Source organism: Carcharodon carcharias, chromosome 10 (genome assembly GCF_017639515.1).
Source record: "Carcharodon carcharias isolate sCarCar2 chromosome 10, sCarCar2.pri, whole genome shotgun sequence".
NCBI lineage: Eukaryota > Metazoa > Chordata > Chondrichthyes > Lamniformes > Lamnidae > Carcharodon > Carcharodon carcharias.
The window spans coordinates 118,164,595-118,180,780 of NC_054476.1; the positions used below are offsets into that span (position 1 = coordinate 118,164,595).

A 16,186-nucleotide genomic window follows, 5' to 3' on the forward strand; every position below is an offset into this window, starting at 1 on the left:
GCATTCTTTTTAAAAAAAAACATGAGCAAGTAACAGCCCTTTTGGGGTTGGGGTGGGAAAGGGGCGGTGATGGGAGGACAAAAGGGATGGAAAATAGGATGGGAGGGAGGGATGAAAAAGGGGATAAAACCATGGATTAATGAATAAAAATAAATGGATAAAAAGTAAAAATGAATGTAGAAAACAGGGGATTAAAAAAGAGGTGAGGATAGAGGTAAGAGTTCATGGCCTGAAGTTATTGAACTCAATGTTAAGCCCGGAAGGCTGTAAAGTGCCTAATTGATAGATGAGCTGCTGTTCCTCCAGTTTGTGTTGGATCATGTCCGAAGATTTTTTTAAAACTTTGATACAAAGTAGAATACGTTGTTCCTTTTTGGCAATGAACCCTTTGATCCATTTTGAACTAAAACAGAAAGCGATGGAAATACTCAGGAGGCAGCATCTGTGACTAGAGAAACAATTTTACATTTCAGGTTGCTGACCTTTCATCAGAACTGGAAATTAGTTATTTAACAGGTTTTAAGCAGGTGCAGAGACATGGAAGGGGGTGGGGGAAAGGTGGTGAAGAAAAGAACAAAAAGAAAGGTCTCTGATAAGGTGGGAGGCAGAAGTAATTAAATGACAGAAGGATGCAAGGCAAAAGGAGATGTTAATGGGGCACAAGGAAATAAAAAAATGGGTCCAGAAGAGGTATAAGTGAGCACAGCAGAACCATTACCAGCATCTGTTATCCAATAAATTTGCAGCAGTGGTTACAATCTAAAGTTGTTGAACTCAATGTTGAGACTGCAAGGCTGTAAAATGCCTAATCAAAATATAAGCTGCTGTTCCTTATTTCCTTGGAGCAATATAAGGAGAACACAAGGACACAAATCAGAGTGGGATAGCAAATTGAAGTAATAAGTGACCAGGGTCTCTGCAGACAGAAGGGAGGTATTCAGCAAGGCGATCACCCAATCTGCATTCCTCTCCCCCAATTAGAGGAGACCATATTGTGAGTGGCGGATATGGGATACTAAATTGAAAAAAGTGCATGTAGATCCCTGATTCACCTGGAAATAAAGTTCCACACATTGGACGTGGAGAAGGTGAAAGGACAGTGTTACATCTCTTGTGGGGAAAGTCCTGGGGAAGGGGAACAGTTGTTGTGGGTAATTGATGAATGGAAAAGGTGTCGCAGAGGGAATGGTCCCTACAGAGTACTGAAAAGGGCCAGGAGGGGAAGATTTATTTGATAATGGCATTGTGTTGTAGTTGGCTGAAATGACAAAGGGTAATGTTAAGTGTGGGGTGAAAGTTGAGAACAAGTTGACACTAGCATGGTCCTGGAAGAGAAAGGGGTGAGGAAAAAGGTACTGGAACTAGGAGAGACACAACTGAGGGCCCTGTCAACTGCAATGTGGGATAAGTCCTCAGTTGAGGAAAAAGGGATATAATGGAAGCACAGATGTTGAGGATAGCATCATCAGAACAAGATGCAACAGTGACACAGAAATTGGGAGAATGGAAGACAATCCTCACAAGAAGTACGGTGGGAGGAGGTGATGCCCACAATCCCGTAAATGAATGATTAAAAAAAACTTAAGTTGGCTGTGAGAGTCGTTGAGCATATCATAGATATTGTGAACAGCCAATCCCCAGAAATGGATAAATCAATTTTGAATGTTGCATAACTATTGCCATAGATAGAACTTGATATTTTTATGATGGTGTGCTTGCGTAGGGAGCAAAAGGAAATAAAATGAATACAAACACTAGCATAAAATTTAGCTGGGTGGCAAGTATCCCAGTTATGCTTTGGAGAGAAATGATATGAGTTACAAAATTCCTCCATTTGATGCTGAGTGTGCAGACACATGATTGGGAGCTTAAATTGGAACAAAGCACCCTTTCTAAGACACATAATCAAGCATAAACTTTGGAGTATTAAAATTGCTATAATATAGTGTATTTGCTGAATAACATTCTGAAGGCATTTCTGTTTGAACTCTAGTTTTTGTTAGATTTATTGTGAAATTAAAGATCAAGTTGCATGTGTTTAACAGTTAGAACTTGGCATTTGTAAATAATTCCATAATTACTACCCTCTTGGAGTGTGGACAATTTGGAAATCTTTGAATTATTTAATAGAACTTTTAATTATTTAATAGAAAATCTCTGCTTAATGTTGAGGAAAAATTTCAAAAAATATTAAAATTTTTGAAAGTTGTATTCAAGATTCATAAAGGAAAATTGTAAACTTTTTTAAAAATGTAAATTGCTTTTGTAGTACATAATATTTACTGAACCCTTGCATTGTTATCTTCCATACTTGCGTTTATTTAATGATTGAATTTCAGTAATGTGTCTGATGACATCCTATTAGGATGTCAAGGTGGATTGACTCTGCCTCAGAAGCAGCTGGAACAAGATAGTACACAGCCATTCAATGTAGAAAGATTTTCAGTTTTTCTAAACTCCAACTCTCAAGATAAATAAAGGGCCAGTTTGCCCCACCATGATGATCAGTAGCTGTAGCTTGACAGCGGGTACCAGCATTGAAAACATCACCTCACAATGATGCTTGATAGCTGCCTCAAATACGGCACTTGTGGCAGAACCTGCCTCTCATGGACTGATCTCTTCAACCATCAGCAAAAATGCACCTATCCCATCACTGCATGATTAGCTGCATGTCATCATCTCACAAAGTTGGAAGATGACATTATAAATACATATCTAGTATAAGGACTCAAAATGGTTAGCAGAAGAGCCCTTAGAGGATGGATAGAGTTTTATTTGTTAAACTCTATTTACAAGAATGGTTTGCAATATAAGAAAGCATCTTCTCCCTGGGTTCTGATGAAGAGTCATAGGGACTCGAAACATTAACTCTGTCTTCCTCTCCACACATGCTGTCAGACTTGCTGAGGTTTTCCAGCAATTTTTGTTTTTGTTTCCCCCCATCCATGTTGGCTATTCTTCCAGTAATCACCTACTGCTCCAGCCATCTATAACAGCAAAGTTGGGTCAGTTAGACAACTATCAGTGTCATTCTGAACAGACTAAATTAGATATGCTTTTATTAAAGTCAGTTGATTGTCAGCTCAATGTACAAATTCATAAAATGCAGCTCTGGCAGAGGTAGTTCAGCCCATCATGCCTGTGCTTGTATTGATAGCAGATATTGTAGACATTCCAGACATTGTATATCTGGAAGTCAGACTTACAATGAAGCTGTTCGACATGTCCTGTAACCAGCTACAAAAAAATATCTAAAGCTAGCTCAGTCCCTGCTGAGTACCCAAACCCCCACCCACGTACCTATTTAGGGGATCTCTGCTTAGGGGATTTTGAAGATAGCAATAAGTTGTGTTGGATGAGTTCCATCTCTAAAAATGTAGTGATATCACAGGTATTCAATAGGTAACATTTGTTTCACATAAACACCAGGCTTCTTTATTCGTGAGGTAAGTATAGTATCTCAATTACAGAATTCAATTTAATTGGAAAAACTTTAATTATATTATCAGCTGCTCAGTTCAAAAAGGGAACTAGATTTTATTTTCATTTCATAAAACCTTGCATAAAATCAAGTAGTTTGTGAATTGGCATGTACATGGCCATGGTTATTTCCCCACACCATCTAGTTCCTAGTCTTAGTCAAATTGATACAAACAATGCCTCACAGAAAGGGAGAAGAAAACTTGGGTCATCGACCACCTGCTTTTCAGAATTCTGTGAAAACTTAGCAGAACTTGTCTTCTCATTTTGCTTATTTGACTGTATATCACTTATCTCTTCTGCCACAGTTAATATGTGGTCCATGGAGCAAACAGATGCTAAAGCTCAAGTGACCATATCTTTTCTGCATTCCCCCCCACCCCACTACCAACTCTGGAACATAACCAATAAACAGCCCAAACCTTTTAAGAGCATAATTTAGATGTCAAACCTGTATAGCTTTCCAAGGCATTGTGCTGTGACCTTGGACTTACTATGTAAACTTAATGTTAATTGAATCAAGCAGCCAAATAATTAGCTGTTTTTTTTTAATCACTCCTGATTAGAAAAAACACCAACTCTTCAGCATTTGCTGTCATTACTTCTCTGAAACTGACAGTAACTCTGGAGTCCACATGCGCAGTTCAATGCGGATCTCCAGAAGTTACTGTCAGTGATATTACCCTTCTTTACAGAGTGCGTTGATGAAGTTTCCTCCAGACTGCAATTGAGTAGAAATCACTGCACTGATGAAAACTTTCCTTTTTATGCTATTGGTCTCGCACTAAAAGTAAAACCCCTCAAAGGTTACACCTTGCTGAATGAGCTGTAACTTGGGTAGGCAGTGGCATAGTAGTAATGTCACCGGACGAGTAGTTGAGAGGCTAATGTTCTAATTCAAATCCCACCAGGGCAGCTGGTGAAATTTAAATTCACATAATAAATCGGGAATAAAAAACTGCTCTCGGTAATAGTGACCATGAAACCATTCTTGACTGTTTTAAAAACCCACCAGGTTTACTAATGTCTTTCAGGAAAGGTAATCTGCCGTCCTCAAACTGGTCTAGCCAACATGTGACACCAGACCCACAGCAACGTCGTTGACTCTTAAATGCTCTTTGAAATGGTCCAGCAAGCCACTCAGTTGTATCAATCTGCTACAAAGCCTACAAAAAGAAATGAAACCAGACAGATCACCCATCATCTACCTAGGCACTGGAAACAACAATGGCAAGCCCAGGCCTGTCAACCCTACAAAGTCCTCCTTACTAACATCTGGGGGCTAGTGCCAAAATTGGGAGAGCTGTCCCAAAGACTAGTCAAGCAACAGCCTAATGTAGTCATACTCATGGAATCATACCTTACAGACAATGCCCCCAGACACCACCATCACCATTGCTGGGTATGTCCTGTTCCACCAACAGGACAGAACGACCAGAGGTGGTGGCACAATGCTATACAGACAGGAGGGAGTAACCCCAGGAGTTCGCAGCATCGGTTCTGGACCCCGGTCTCCTGGAATCAGTTCAAACATGAGTAAGGAAACCTCCTGTTGGTTTCCACCTGCCACCCCTTCATAGCTGATGAATCAGTACTCCTCCATGTTGAACACCACTTGGAGGAAGCACCAAGGGTGGCAAGGGCGCAGAATGTACTCTGGGTGGGGGACTTCAATGTCCATCACCAAGCGTGGGTCGGTAGCACCACTGCTGACAGAGCTGGCCGAGTTCTAAAGGGCAAAGCTGCTAGATTGGGCCTGGACAGGTGGTGAGGGAACCAACGAGGGAAAAACCTACTTGAACTCATCCCCACCAATTTACTTGTCACGGATGCATCTGTGCATGACAATATCGGTAGGAGTGACCACCCCACAGTTCTGTCTTCACATTGAGGGTACCCTCCATTGTGTTGTGTGGCACTACCGCCGTGCTAAATGGGATATGTTTCAAACAGATCTCGCAACTCAAGACTGGGCATCCATGAGGCGTTGTGGTCCATCAGCAGCAGCAGAATTGTATACAAACACAATCTGTAGCCTCATGGCCCAGCATATCGCCCAATCTTTCGTTACCATCAAATGGGGGGATCAACCTTGGTTCAATGAAGAGTGCAGGAGGGTATACCAGAAACAGCACCAGGCATAATTAAAAATGAGGTGTCAAACTGGTGAAGCTGCAACACAGGACTGCTTGCTAAACAGCGAAAGCATAATGTGATAGAGCTAAGTGATCCCACAACCAACGAATCAGATTTAAGCTCTGCAAACCTGTAAATCCAGTTGTGAATGGTGGTGGACAATTGAGCAACTAACTAGAAGTGGAGGGTCCACAAATATTCTATCCTCTATTGAGGAGCCCAGCACATCTGTGCAAAAGACTAGGCTGAAGCAGTTGCAGCCATTTTCAGCCAGAAGTGCCAAGTGAATGATTCATCTCGGCCTCCTCCTGAACTCCCCAGCATAACAATGTCAGTCTTCAGCCAATTCGATTCACTCTGTGATATCAAGAAATAGCTGAAGGCACTGGATACTGCAAAAACTCTGGGCCCTGACAACATTCCAGCAATCGTGCTGAAGACTTGTGCTCCAGAACTAGCTGCATCCTTAGCCAAGTTGTTCCAGTACGTTGACAACATTAGAATCTATCTGGTAATATGGAAAACTGCCCAAGCATTTCCTGTCCACAAAAAGCAGGACAAATCCCACCTGACCAATTACCATCTCATCAGTGTACTCTTGAGCATCAGCAAAGTGATGGAAGGGATCGTTGACAATGCTGTCAATTGGCGCTTACTCAAGCTACCTACTTACTGCTCTGTTTGGGTTCAGCCAGGGCCACTCAGCTGTTTATCTCATTACAGCCTTAGTCCAAACATGGACGAATGAGCTGAACTCTGGATGAGGTGAGCATGACATCAAGGCCGCATTTGACCGGTGTAGAAGCAAGGAGTCTTAGCAAAACTGCAGTTGATGGGAATCAGGCAAAACAATCCACTGGTTGGAGGGGAGGTGGTGGCGTAATGGTATTGTCACTGGTTGGAATCCTACCTAACACAAAGGAAGATGGTTGTGGTTGTTGGAGGTCAATCATCTCAGCCCCAGGACATTACGCAGGAGTTCTTCAGGGTAGAGTCCTTGGCCCAGCCATCTTCAGCTGTTTCATCGATGACCATTATTATAATGCTCCATTATAAGGTCAGAAGTAGGGATGTTTGCTGGCGATTGCACAATGCTTAGCACCTTTCATGGCTCCTCAGATACTGAAGTAGTCCATGCAAGTATGCAGCAAGACTTGGACAGCATTCAGATTTGGGCCAAAAGAGTGGCAAGTAATGTTCGCACCACACAAGTACGAGGCAATGACCATCTCCAGCAAGAGAGAATCCAACCGTCTCCCCTTGATATTCAATATCATTACCATCGTTGAATCTCCCAGTATCAGCATCCAGGGGAGTTACCTTTGACCAAAAACTGAACTGGACCAGCCATATAAATGCAGTAGCTCTGAGCAGGTCAGAGGCTGGGATTTCTGCAGAGAATAACTCATCACCTGACTCCCCAAAGCCTGTCCTCCATGCACAAAGCATTAGTTAAATATAATGGAATACACACTCTTTGCCTGGGTGGCTGCAGTTCCAAAAACACTCAAGAAGACTGACACCATCCAGGACAAAGGAACCAGCTTGATTTGCACTCCATCCGCCACATTCATCATTCACTCCCTCCGCCACCGACACACTGGCAGCAGTGTACACTATCTACAAGATGCACTGCAGCATCTCACCAAGCCTCCTTTGACAGCACCTTCCAAGCCCAAGGACAAGGGCAGCAGATGCAAGGGAACACCACCTGCAATTTCCCCTCCAAGTCACAGACCATCCTGACTTGGAACTACATCACCATTCCTTCACTGTTGCTAAGTTAAAACCCTGGAGCTCCCTCCCTCATGGCACTGTGGGTGTACCTACACCACATTGACTGCAGTGGTTCAAGAAGGTGGCTCACCACCACCACCTTGGAGGGGAGGCGGTGGGATAATGGTATTGTCACTGGACTGGTAATCCAAAGACCCAGGATAATGCTTTGAGGACCCGGGTTCAAACTCCTCCACAGCAGATGGTATTATTTGAATTCAATAAAAATCTGCAGTTAAAAATCTAATAACCATGAAACCATCGCTCATTATTGTAAAAACCCATCTGATTCACTAATGCCCTTTAGGGAAGGAAATCTGCTGTCCTTATCTGGTCTGGCCCACAGTAATGTGGCTGACTCTTAAAAATGTCCTCTGAACAAGGGCAATTAGGGATGGACAATAAATGCTGGCATAGCCAGCGTCACTCACATCCCACGAGTGAATAACAAAATATTAGGAATGGGCAATAAAAATGCAGGCCTAGCCAGCGACACCCACAACCTTGAAAAAATATTAAAAAACCTGGGCTTTTAACAGTGTACTTAGTTTATAATTACTGCTGAACAGCTTCCTGTTTTATTTGTGAAAAGTCAAGTTCTAGATCAAGTTAAATTCACATTTGTGAACTAACATTTTAAAAGAAAGTTTGAGCATCTACCTTAGTATTATGTATATGTCCCAATTATTTATTTCACTCTAAAATTTTAATTAAAAGCAAAATTCTGTATATTTTGCTTCTTGCTTTCCTGAATACTTCAGTATGATTGGCTGCTTATCCTGCTTTATTGTTACGGTTGCTGCACAATCACCTTGATTTGGCAATATATGTTAGGAGAGAGATCATCTATACCACAGAGATTGCTAGACCTTTGTGGGCAGCTTTCTTCAAAATTTGTAGGCAAGCATTGCTTTTCAGCTGACTGTGAATTGCACAATCAATTTTTAAACATTACACATAGTATTATTTTCACTTTTTCCAAAAAAAATCTTGCTGACTGTATAATGCATATTTGCATTCATGATTTTACTTTTTTTGTCAATTAAGGTTTTGTTGCATAGTCTCCACAAACACATTTATGTGTATATTGAGCACATAACAATAAGTCCACTCCAAGGCAGAGACAGAAAATGCTGTAAAGTAATTGAATTTCTTTAGTAGTTTATATGTAATACATTGTAGATTCTTCTTGAGTGAATTACATTGTGCAAGAAGAAGGGTAGGGGGTTTGACTTTAATTTTGAATAAAACCTTGGAGGTAACTAGCCTGGGGTTATGTGTGTACAAATCATTGAAAGTTGAGAAAGTGATTATAAAGACAGATGGGATCCTGGGCTTTTTTTAAAAAAAGAAATATGAGTACAGAAGCAAGGAGGTAATCATTAACTTCTGCAAAACACTGGTTCTGCCTCAACTAGGAGTATATTGTCCAGTTGTCCAGTTCTGGGCACTGTACTGCAAGAATGATATAAAGACACTAAGGGTGCTGAAAAATTTACGAGAATGGTTCCAGGGATGATGAACTTTGGTTACATGGATAGGCTGGAGAAGCTGGGGTTGTTCTCATCATAGAAAAGAAGGTTAAAGAGATTTGAAAGAGATGTTCCAAATCTTGAGGGGTTTATCTGTCTATGGAGTTGGTAATGTACTGGGGCTCAAGTTTGTATTGTAATATTAATAGAAAATGCTGAAAATATACAGCAGGCTAGTCAGTGCTGGAAAGATTCCGGTAGGTTCCATTATCAGCATTCTACTGTTTTCACCTGTGCACAATGTCATAATTTAGTGAGCGCAGTTTTATTTGCACTAAAGCTTTCATACCCATTCAGTTTAAAGTAGAGTTAATCAAGACGTATTACAAGAAAATTGTAATCTTTGTAATATTTGAAACTCATTTGTGAAATTAATGATTGAGTCATAGCTAATGCCAATTGTAGCGCAAAAGCTTATGTTGATTGTGATAATATCTTATGAAAAGTAACTTAATTTGAATTCAATTGTGCATATTTTTTGGTTAAAAGTTGCTTATACCTACCTTGTATGTGTTATTTGAATAATGAATAAAAGCATATACAGGCAGGTTTATCATAGTTCTTGATAGCTATGCTGGACACAATTTGAACAACTTAGAGACGTTCAGTTCAACAGCTAGATGACACGAGGAATAATTATAGTGACCCAGAATTTGTGGTTGTAATGACAGAGTAATTGTCAGCATTCGCAGTCATTATTGAAAAAAGCTGACAAATGATGCACGAAGTCATAATTACTGCTGAACAACCTGAAAAATTAATTTTAGAAGTCTGGAATGTCATTCTCTCCACTTAATAATAATTCCACAGATTGAAAAAAAAATTAAGTTTGATATTTCAGCTTTGACCTCAACTCCATCTTTTATTTCGCACTTTGATCATCAATCACTTTTTATTCATTGTACAATGATTTTTACTGCCTGGTTTGCATTGTGAGAATTCTTCTTCAATCTGGTTGCTCAGCCAGCATGATGAATTCACTGCTCCTAGCTATTTCTTCTATCTATTAGCCATGGCAGTCTTATAAAATGAACTTGGACAATCCCGCACCAATCTTTTCTTTATTAATTTATCTGTGGACACACCCAGGAGTTGGCACTAATTTGGCGACTTCATTCTAAAGTGATGAATAAAATATTTTTTATTGGAGATTTTGCAATTTATCCGTCTGTATACTGTGTGGTGAACTTCACGTGCATACCTAACGGTGCAATAACACCAATAGGCTTCAGTGTGATTTGCGCACACAGTTTTGGCAAATTCTTCAAACCGGAAGTGAACTCTTAACAATTGAAGTTTAATAAACCAAGCTGCATATGGTTTGTCACCTCTTTTAACCAGGTACATGGACTGAAACTGTTGTCATGAAAATACTGGCTTAGTTAGTCAGATTTTTCTCAGTAAATATGGCAAATTCACACTGTTTGCTACTGCAGAAATTGGTTACTGAGGTTCAATGCCAACAGCAGTTCTTGCAATAGAAAATGCACAGTTATTCCAGTACTTCAGGTGATCACATTGAGTCAGCTCTGACAAATCAGTATCAATTTAGATTGCTCTAATCCAGAATTTTCATTTTAAACTAATTCCCCACCTTTGGTATAAACCTAATTTTTGCTGATGTAGTAACTGTCATTTTGTTATACGCTGTCTCTTATCCATTTACATTGGTTTCCTTTTTAGTTACATAATATTATGCAATAGCAACCTTTTGCTGTAAAATCCTGGAAACTCAGATTTTATTTTTTCAGTATTGTTTTTGTGATTTTTAAAACTCCCAAAGAAGAAATTGAACTGAAATCTCATTATTTTTAAAACTTGTATCAAATTTGTTAATCCATCCCCTCCCTACCTACCGTAAATATCTTTCACTTGTGCATAACCATTTTCGTGTATGTTACATTATTACTGAAGTTGATGGATCCTGTTGTAGATTAACGGTATAGTATTCAGTTCAGCATCACTGCACAGGAGTGGAAGAGAACATACTTGTCTCCAAATCGCATTGAAGCACCCTGACAATTTCCTCTTTATAGCAACCAGTTTATCAACTCTCGAGTTCTTGGTGAAATTCAAATTCAAATTATCATCTTACAGATGCACCTAATGGACTTTTAATCAACATTTTATGTGGAAATGAAAACTCAACTATTTTGATTCTGTAAAAACATATAAACAAATCAAAAATGTGTTATATATCCACAAGAGAAATATGTTGAATTCAACATGGATTGCTAGTTTTAATAAGCCATCTTTCACAGTTATGTTATCTATGAAGGGTTGGTTTAAGATTTTTTTGCAAACTAACTTGGGAACTCTTCTTCAAATGTTTGAAGGAAATTTAATTGTGTGAAGTATAAGTTCTCCAAGGCTTACATTTAAAACTAAAAGCTAATTAATTGGCAACTGCATTCATATTTGTTTCAAAGATCATACTTGTGTATGATGACTCAATGTGTTTCTGTTGTACAATTGAGCATACAACACTGGATGTTTTTTAATTCTGCCATTCTCCCAAAATGACAACTTCTAGAAGAAATTGTGACTATATATATTTTAAATGCTTAAATGGGCTACTTGTACAGTAATTCTTTGTGCTGATCAATTTTCCTTGCCATTGCATCATTTCCAATCCCTGCCAAGCGATGTAATCTCCTGATTTTGGTTCTAAAAATAAGTATGTAAATTATTGTGTTCTTATGGAATTTCTGCAGCTGGAAACATGTAACCTTCCAAATTCATGCTCGTCATTTCCACAAATCATTGTACAAACCTTTCCAATCAGATTTTTGCTGCAAGTACATAAGCAAAAAGACCAAAACTTAAGCCACAAATGACAACCTTTGTGACTGTAACCACTATTACATTATTCCTTTTTGTCCTCTTTAGCCTGTAATGCAGCCTTTGGCGTGGTTGACCAGACCATCTTTTTCCAACACTTCTCTATTGTCCAACTCAATGGGTTCCATTACTATCAACTGACTGCATCTTCAGCACCTGCACCATTATCCCTGAGTTTCCCAAGGATCTGTCCTTGGCCCAGTCCTCAACTTCCACTTACATGTTTCCACCTGGTGACGTTATCCACAGGCATTAAGTTCAGTTTCAAGTCTGCAGTAACACCACCAACTTCTACTCCTCCTCATCATCCTCAGCCCTTCTAATGCCTCTCTGTTGCCAGACTGCTTGGCTGACATACAGACTTAGATGAAATGGTATTTTTTTCAGCTAAAGATTGGAGAAGATTGAAGTGACTGCTGTCAGCCCCCATTGTGAAGTCCACACTTCTGTCACTGATTTTATCCCAGTCCTCAGGCTGAACCAGACTGCAACCTTGGCATGCTATTCAACTTCGAGTTACGTTTTTGACCCTACATCTTTTCTATCCCAAAGATCACCTACTTCCACCTTTAATATTATCTACTTCTGCCCTGTCCTCACCCATCTGTCGCTGAAACCCTCATCCATGCCTTTGTCACCTCCTGGGTCCATTCATTCCATTGCTATTTTGAGCAACCCTCCCATCTTTCACCTTACATAAAATTGCTTCAAGACTGGCTTATAAATCGACCTGTCCTTATTGGTTGCCATTGCCTTCCAGTTCTGCGATATCTCAATTCTCATATTTGCCTTTAAACCATGCCTTAGCCTTGCTGCTCACTATCTCTATAAGCTCCTCCATCTCTACGACCACACTACCCCACAAATTTTCCTTGCCTCCGTCTCTGGATTCTTGTACCCTAACATTGCCAGCTGTGCTTTGTAACTACCTCCATGCCATATTCTAGAATCCCCTCTCCATATCTCTCCATCTCCTCCTCCAGATTTGAGACTTAAGTTAAAGTCTACCTTTTTGGTCAGTCTGGCTAACATTTCTTTTGGCTCTGTCCATTTTTCTTTGCCTCTGAAGTGTCTTGAGACATTTATTCATCAAAGGCACAATAAAAATGCAAGTTGTCAGAAATAAGTTCTAGATTTATAATTATTTTAAGCATGTTGGTAAGTATCTGTGATTTTTAATTTTAGAAATTTTATTTGAATTCAACAAATAAAATTGAATAGGCAATGGTGCAGTCCTATGCATTTAACAAATCAAAATTGCTGACATTTAAAGGATATGTTTGATGTTGATTTTATAACCAACAGTTTTAAATCACTTTAAAATTTTCACTGTTGAACCCCAGGTTTCTCATGCATGTGCTCTGATAATGTATCTATTTCTATTCACTTCTATTCACAGTGGAAGAATCTGATATAATTGATCTTGAGAAACGCTACTGGCTACTAAAGGCTCAGTCAAGGACTGGACGCTTTGATTTGGAAACATTTGTTCCTTTAGTTTCCCCACCCATCCATCCATCTTTAACTGAAGGTAATGAAACCTTTTACTGAGAGAGTAATGCATATTGGAAATATTTTACTGAGAGAAAATTGTATACTAGGAGTGAACTGCTCAACCGGAACCCAATTAAGTTCAAACTGTGGGGACTCATGCTTTGAAACACCGGGCTGTCCAACTTAAATTGATTCATTCGGATTTATTGTAAAATTAGATGCTGTGAAGTCTAGACAAATGGCCATAATAATCAATTATAATAAATTATTTGCTCATTATGTAGAAATGCAACCACAATTCAGGTACTTGACCTGGAGGATGAGGAAGAGACATGAGTAGGGGAGGAGGAGAGGAAGCAACAGAGGACAATGAAGGGGTCAATGATACTGGCCAACAGTCCACTTCCTTAGTGTGGAGGAAAGAGCAAGGAGGACAATGGGGTGGAGCTGGTGTAAAGAAGATTTACAATATAAGTTTTCTATTAAGTATGTTGTGTTGATTTGGGTAGAGGGATAAGTGGTTAGAAACATGAGTTGTTTTTCATGGGTTGGGAGGGGCAATTTGATCCTGATTGGAGGGGATTGAGTTACTGTTCACGTATTGAGAGGTGGTGTCCTGAATTCTAAGCAGGCATGTGAGAATGGGACAAGCTTCAGCTGTTGGTTGAGGGATAAGTATTGAACTGGACATGGGGGAGAACTCCCATGCTGCTCTATGAATAGTATCATGGGTGCTTTTATCTCGTAAGAAACCAGACAGATTCAGTTTAATCTCTTACCCAAAAGACACTTTCTGACAGTGCAATACCGCCTTTGTACTGAGCTTGGGCTGTACTGGTTGTTGGGGGTGACCAGGTTTCTGCTCAGCAAGCAAGGTTGGGTGCAGAGGCTGCCACATTTAAGTGATTTTTATTTGCTCAGTGAGGATCTATTCTTCCTGTAATCTTGGTTCACTAAGATTATCACTGAGTCATTATTGCCCTGTGATTGTCTCGAGCCTTCCACTTAAGATGCCCCACATGATTCTTGCTTGCCCAATGCCATCTGCCTGCACAATGGAAAGGTGGGGGGCAGTGAAGAGATCAAAATCAGGGGGGTAGGGGTGCATCATCCTGGTCACAAGCAGGAGGCGTTCTGTGTTTTCTACTCCATGAAGTTGGAGGAGGAGGACTGGGTACTGGGTACTCCAAAATCATCCAAATGTCTGCATTTTGATGTTCTGCATTCTATTTTGTCACTTTCTGTCTCAATGATAACTCAATCAATTCCATTCTTATTTTTTTCTGGAATTTTACCATGATTGCACTACTTCTAAATATTCACTGATAGAATCCTTTCCCCCATCCTCTCCATTACCAAGGCTGCCTACTTCCAACTCCATAGCATTGCCCATCTCTGCATCAGCCTCAGCTCAACTGCTGCTCAAAGTATTGTCCAATCCTGTTACCTTTAGCCCAGATAATTCCAATGCTGTCCTGGTTGGCTTTCCTCCTTGCACCCTCTGTAAACTTAATCTCATCCAAACCTTTGCTACCTGTGTCCTATTCAACACCAAATCCCATTCACCTATGGCCTCTGTTCAATGGCTTACATTGTCTCCTGACCTGAAAATGCTCTGATTTTAAAGTTTTCATCCTTGATATCAAGCCTCCCCTCCCCATGATTTCATCCTTCACTATCTCTGTAGTCTCTTCAAGACCTACAAATCTCTGTGTTCTCCCTACTCCTTCAATTCTAGCTTAGCAGATTCTTGATTTTCACTACTCCACCCATGTTCTCAACTCCTAGGCTTTAAGCTAAGAATTTCCTCCCTTTTCCTCAGCGCAGCTCAATGTCAAATTTTATTTGATAATGCCCCTGTGAAGTGCCTTGGAACATTTTACTTTGCTAAGCACATAGTTCGCTTTTGAAGATGTACAAATATTGACCACCCAGGTTACTTTACACTTTATCTGATTCCTGATTCTTGGGAGAAGGCATTTGCAATTTTCTTTCCAAATAGCAACTCAGTGCAGGAATTGTTGAGCTTTCGTTTTGGAGGTATCATGTAATTTTAGTTGCTGTACCTTTGCAATAAGTCACCTAACTCTACAGTCACAGTGCCACCTGCAGTCACAGCCCCTCAAGAATCCTGAGATTATTCACCATTTTTAATACATTACAGATTACAGGTCGAGTATCTTTTATCCAAAAATTCAAAAACCGAACACACCCAAAAGCTGCGTTTTTTTAAACCTCATTGACTTTTAACACTGGAAGTCTAGTTGTTTGTCTGCACTGTTTACCTTGTGATTTTTGTGGTGAACATGTCAAAAAGAAACATATTACAGGCACCATGTAATTATTATCCTGTAATGCATCTTTTTTAGCCATTTTATTTATTTTAAACGATTGCTAGCCTAGGCAGTATCCGAAAACCAACTTTATCTGAAATCTGAAATGCGATCAGCCTCGTGGGTTTCGGATAAAGGATACTTGACTTGTATTACACAGGGTCTAAGGTGGATTTGATTAAACTCTTGAACTAATACAAGTTTGTAAAGATAAACTCTACTTTTATTTAATATTTGATGTAAAAGTGTTTAATTTATAAATTATGTGGAATTCCTTGTGAGCAATACCATGGGAAATTGGAAGATAAAACACATATTGATTATATGTCACCTATAGTCCTAAACATATATCTGAAACTAATCTATGCAAGGCATTATTGCAGTAAATATCTCTTTATGAACTGTATTGTCAACTTATATCGGCATCCCCTACAGGTCTATTCAGCGCTTTTGATGAAAATCGTGACAATCACATAGACTTCAAAGAAATTTCTTGTGGTCTTTCTGCTTGCTGTAGAGGACCTCTTGCTGAACGGCAAAAATGTAAGTTTCAGCAGATTGGGCAATTGTGTGACGGATTAAAGAAAGCTA

The 16,186-nt window shown here is 39.7% G+C and overlaps 1 protein-coding gene across 2 annotated transcripts in view; it reads left to right on the top strand.

Moving 5' to 3' along the window:
- The window catches only part of usp32 (ubiquitin specific peptidase 32), a 259,887-nt gene that overhangs the window by 158,992 nt on the left and 84,709 nt on the right, over nucleotides 1-16,186 (top strand). For both annotated transcript variants that reach the window (XM_041197547.1, XM_041197548.1), the window contains exons 6-7: nucleotides 13,168-13,299; nucleotides 16,031-16,138. In XM_041197547.1, coding sequence (XP_041053481.1) covers nucleotides 13,168-13,299; nucleotides 16,031-16,138 — 240 coding nt within the window. The remainder of the gene's footprint in view (nucleotides 1-13,167; nucleotides 13,300-16,030; nucleotides 16,139-16,186) is intronic.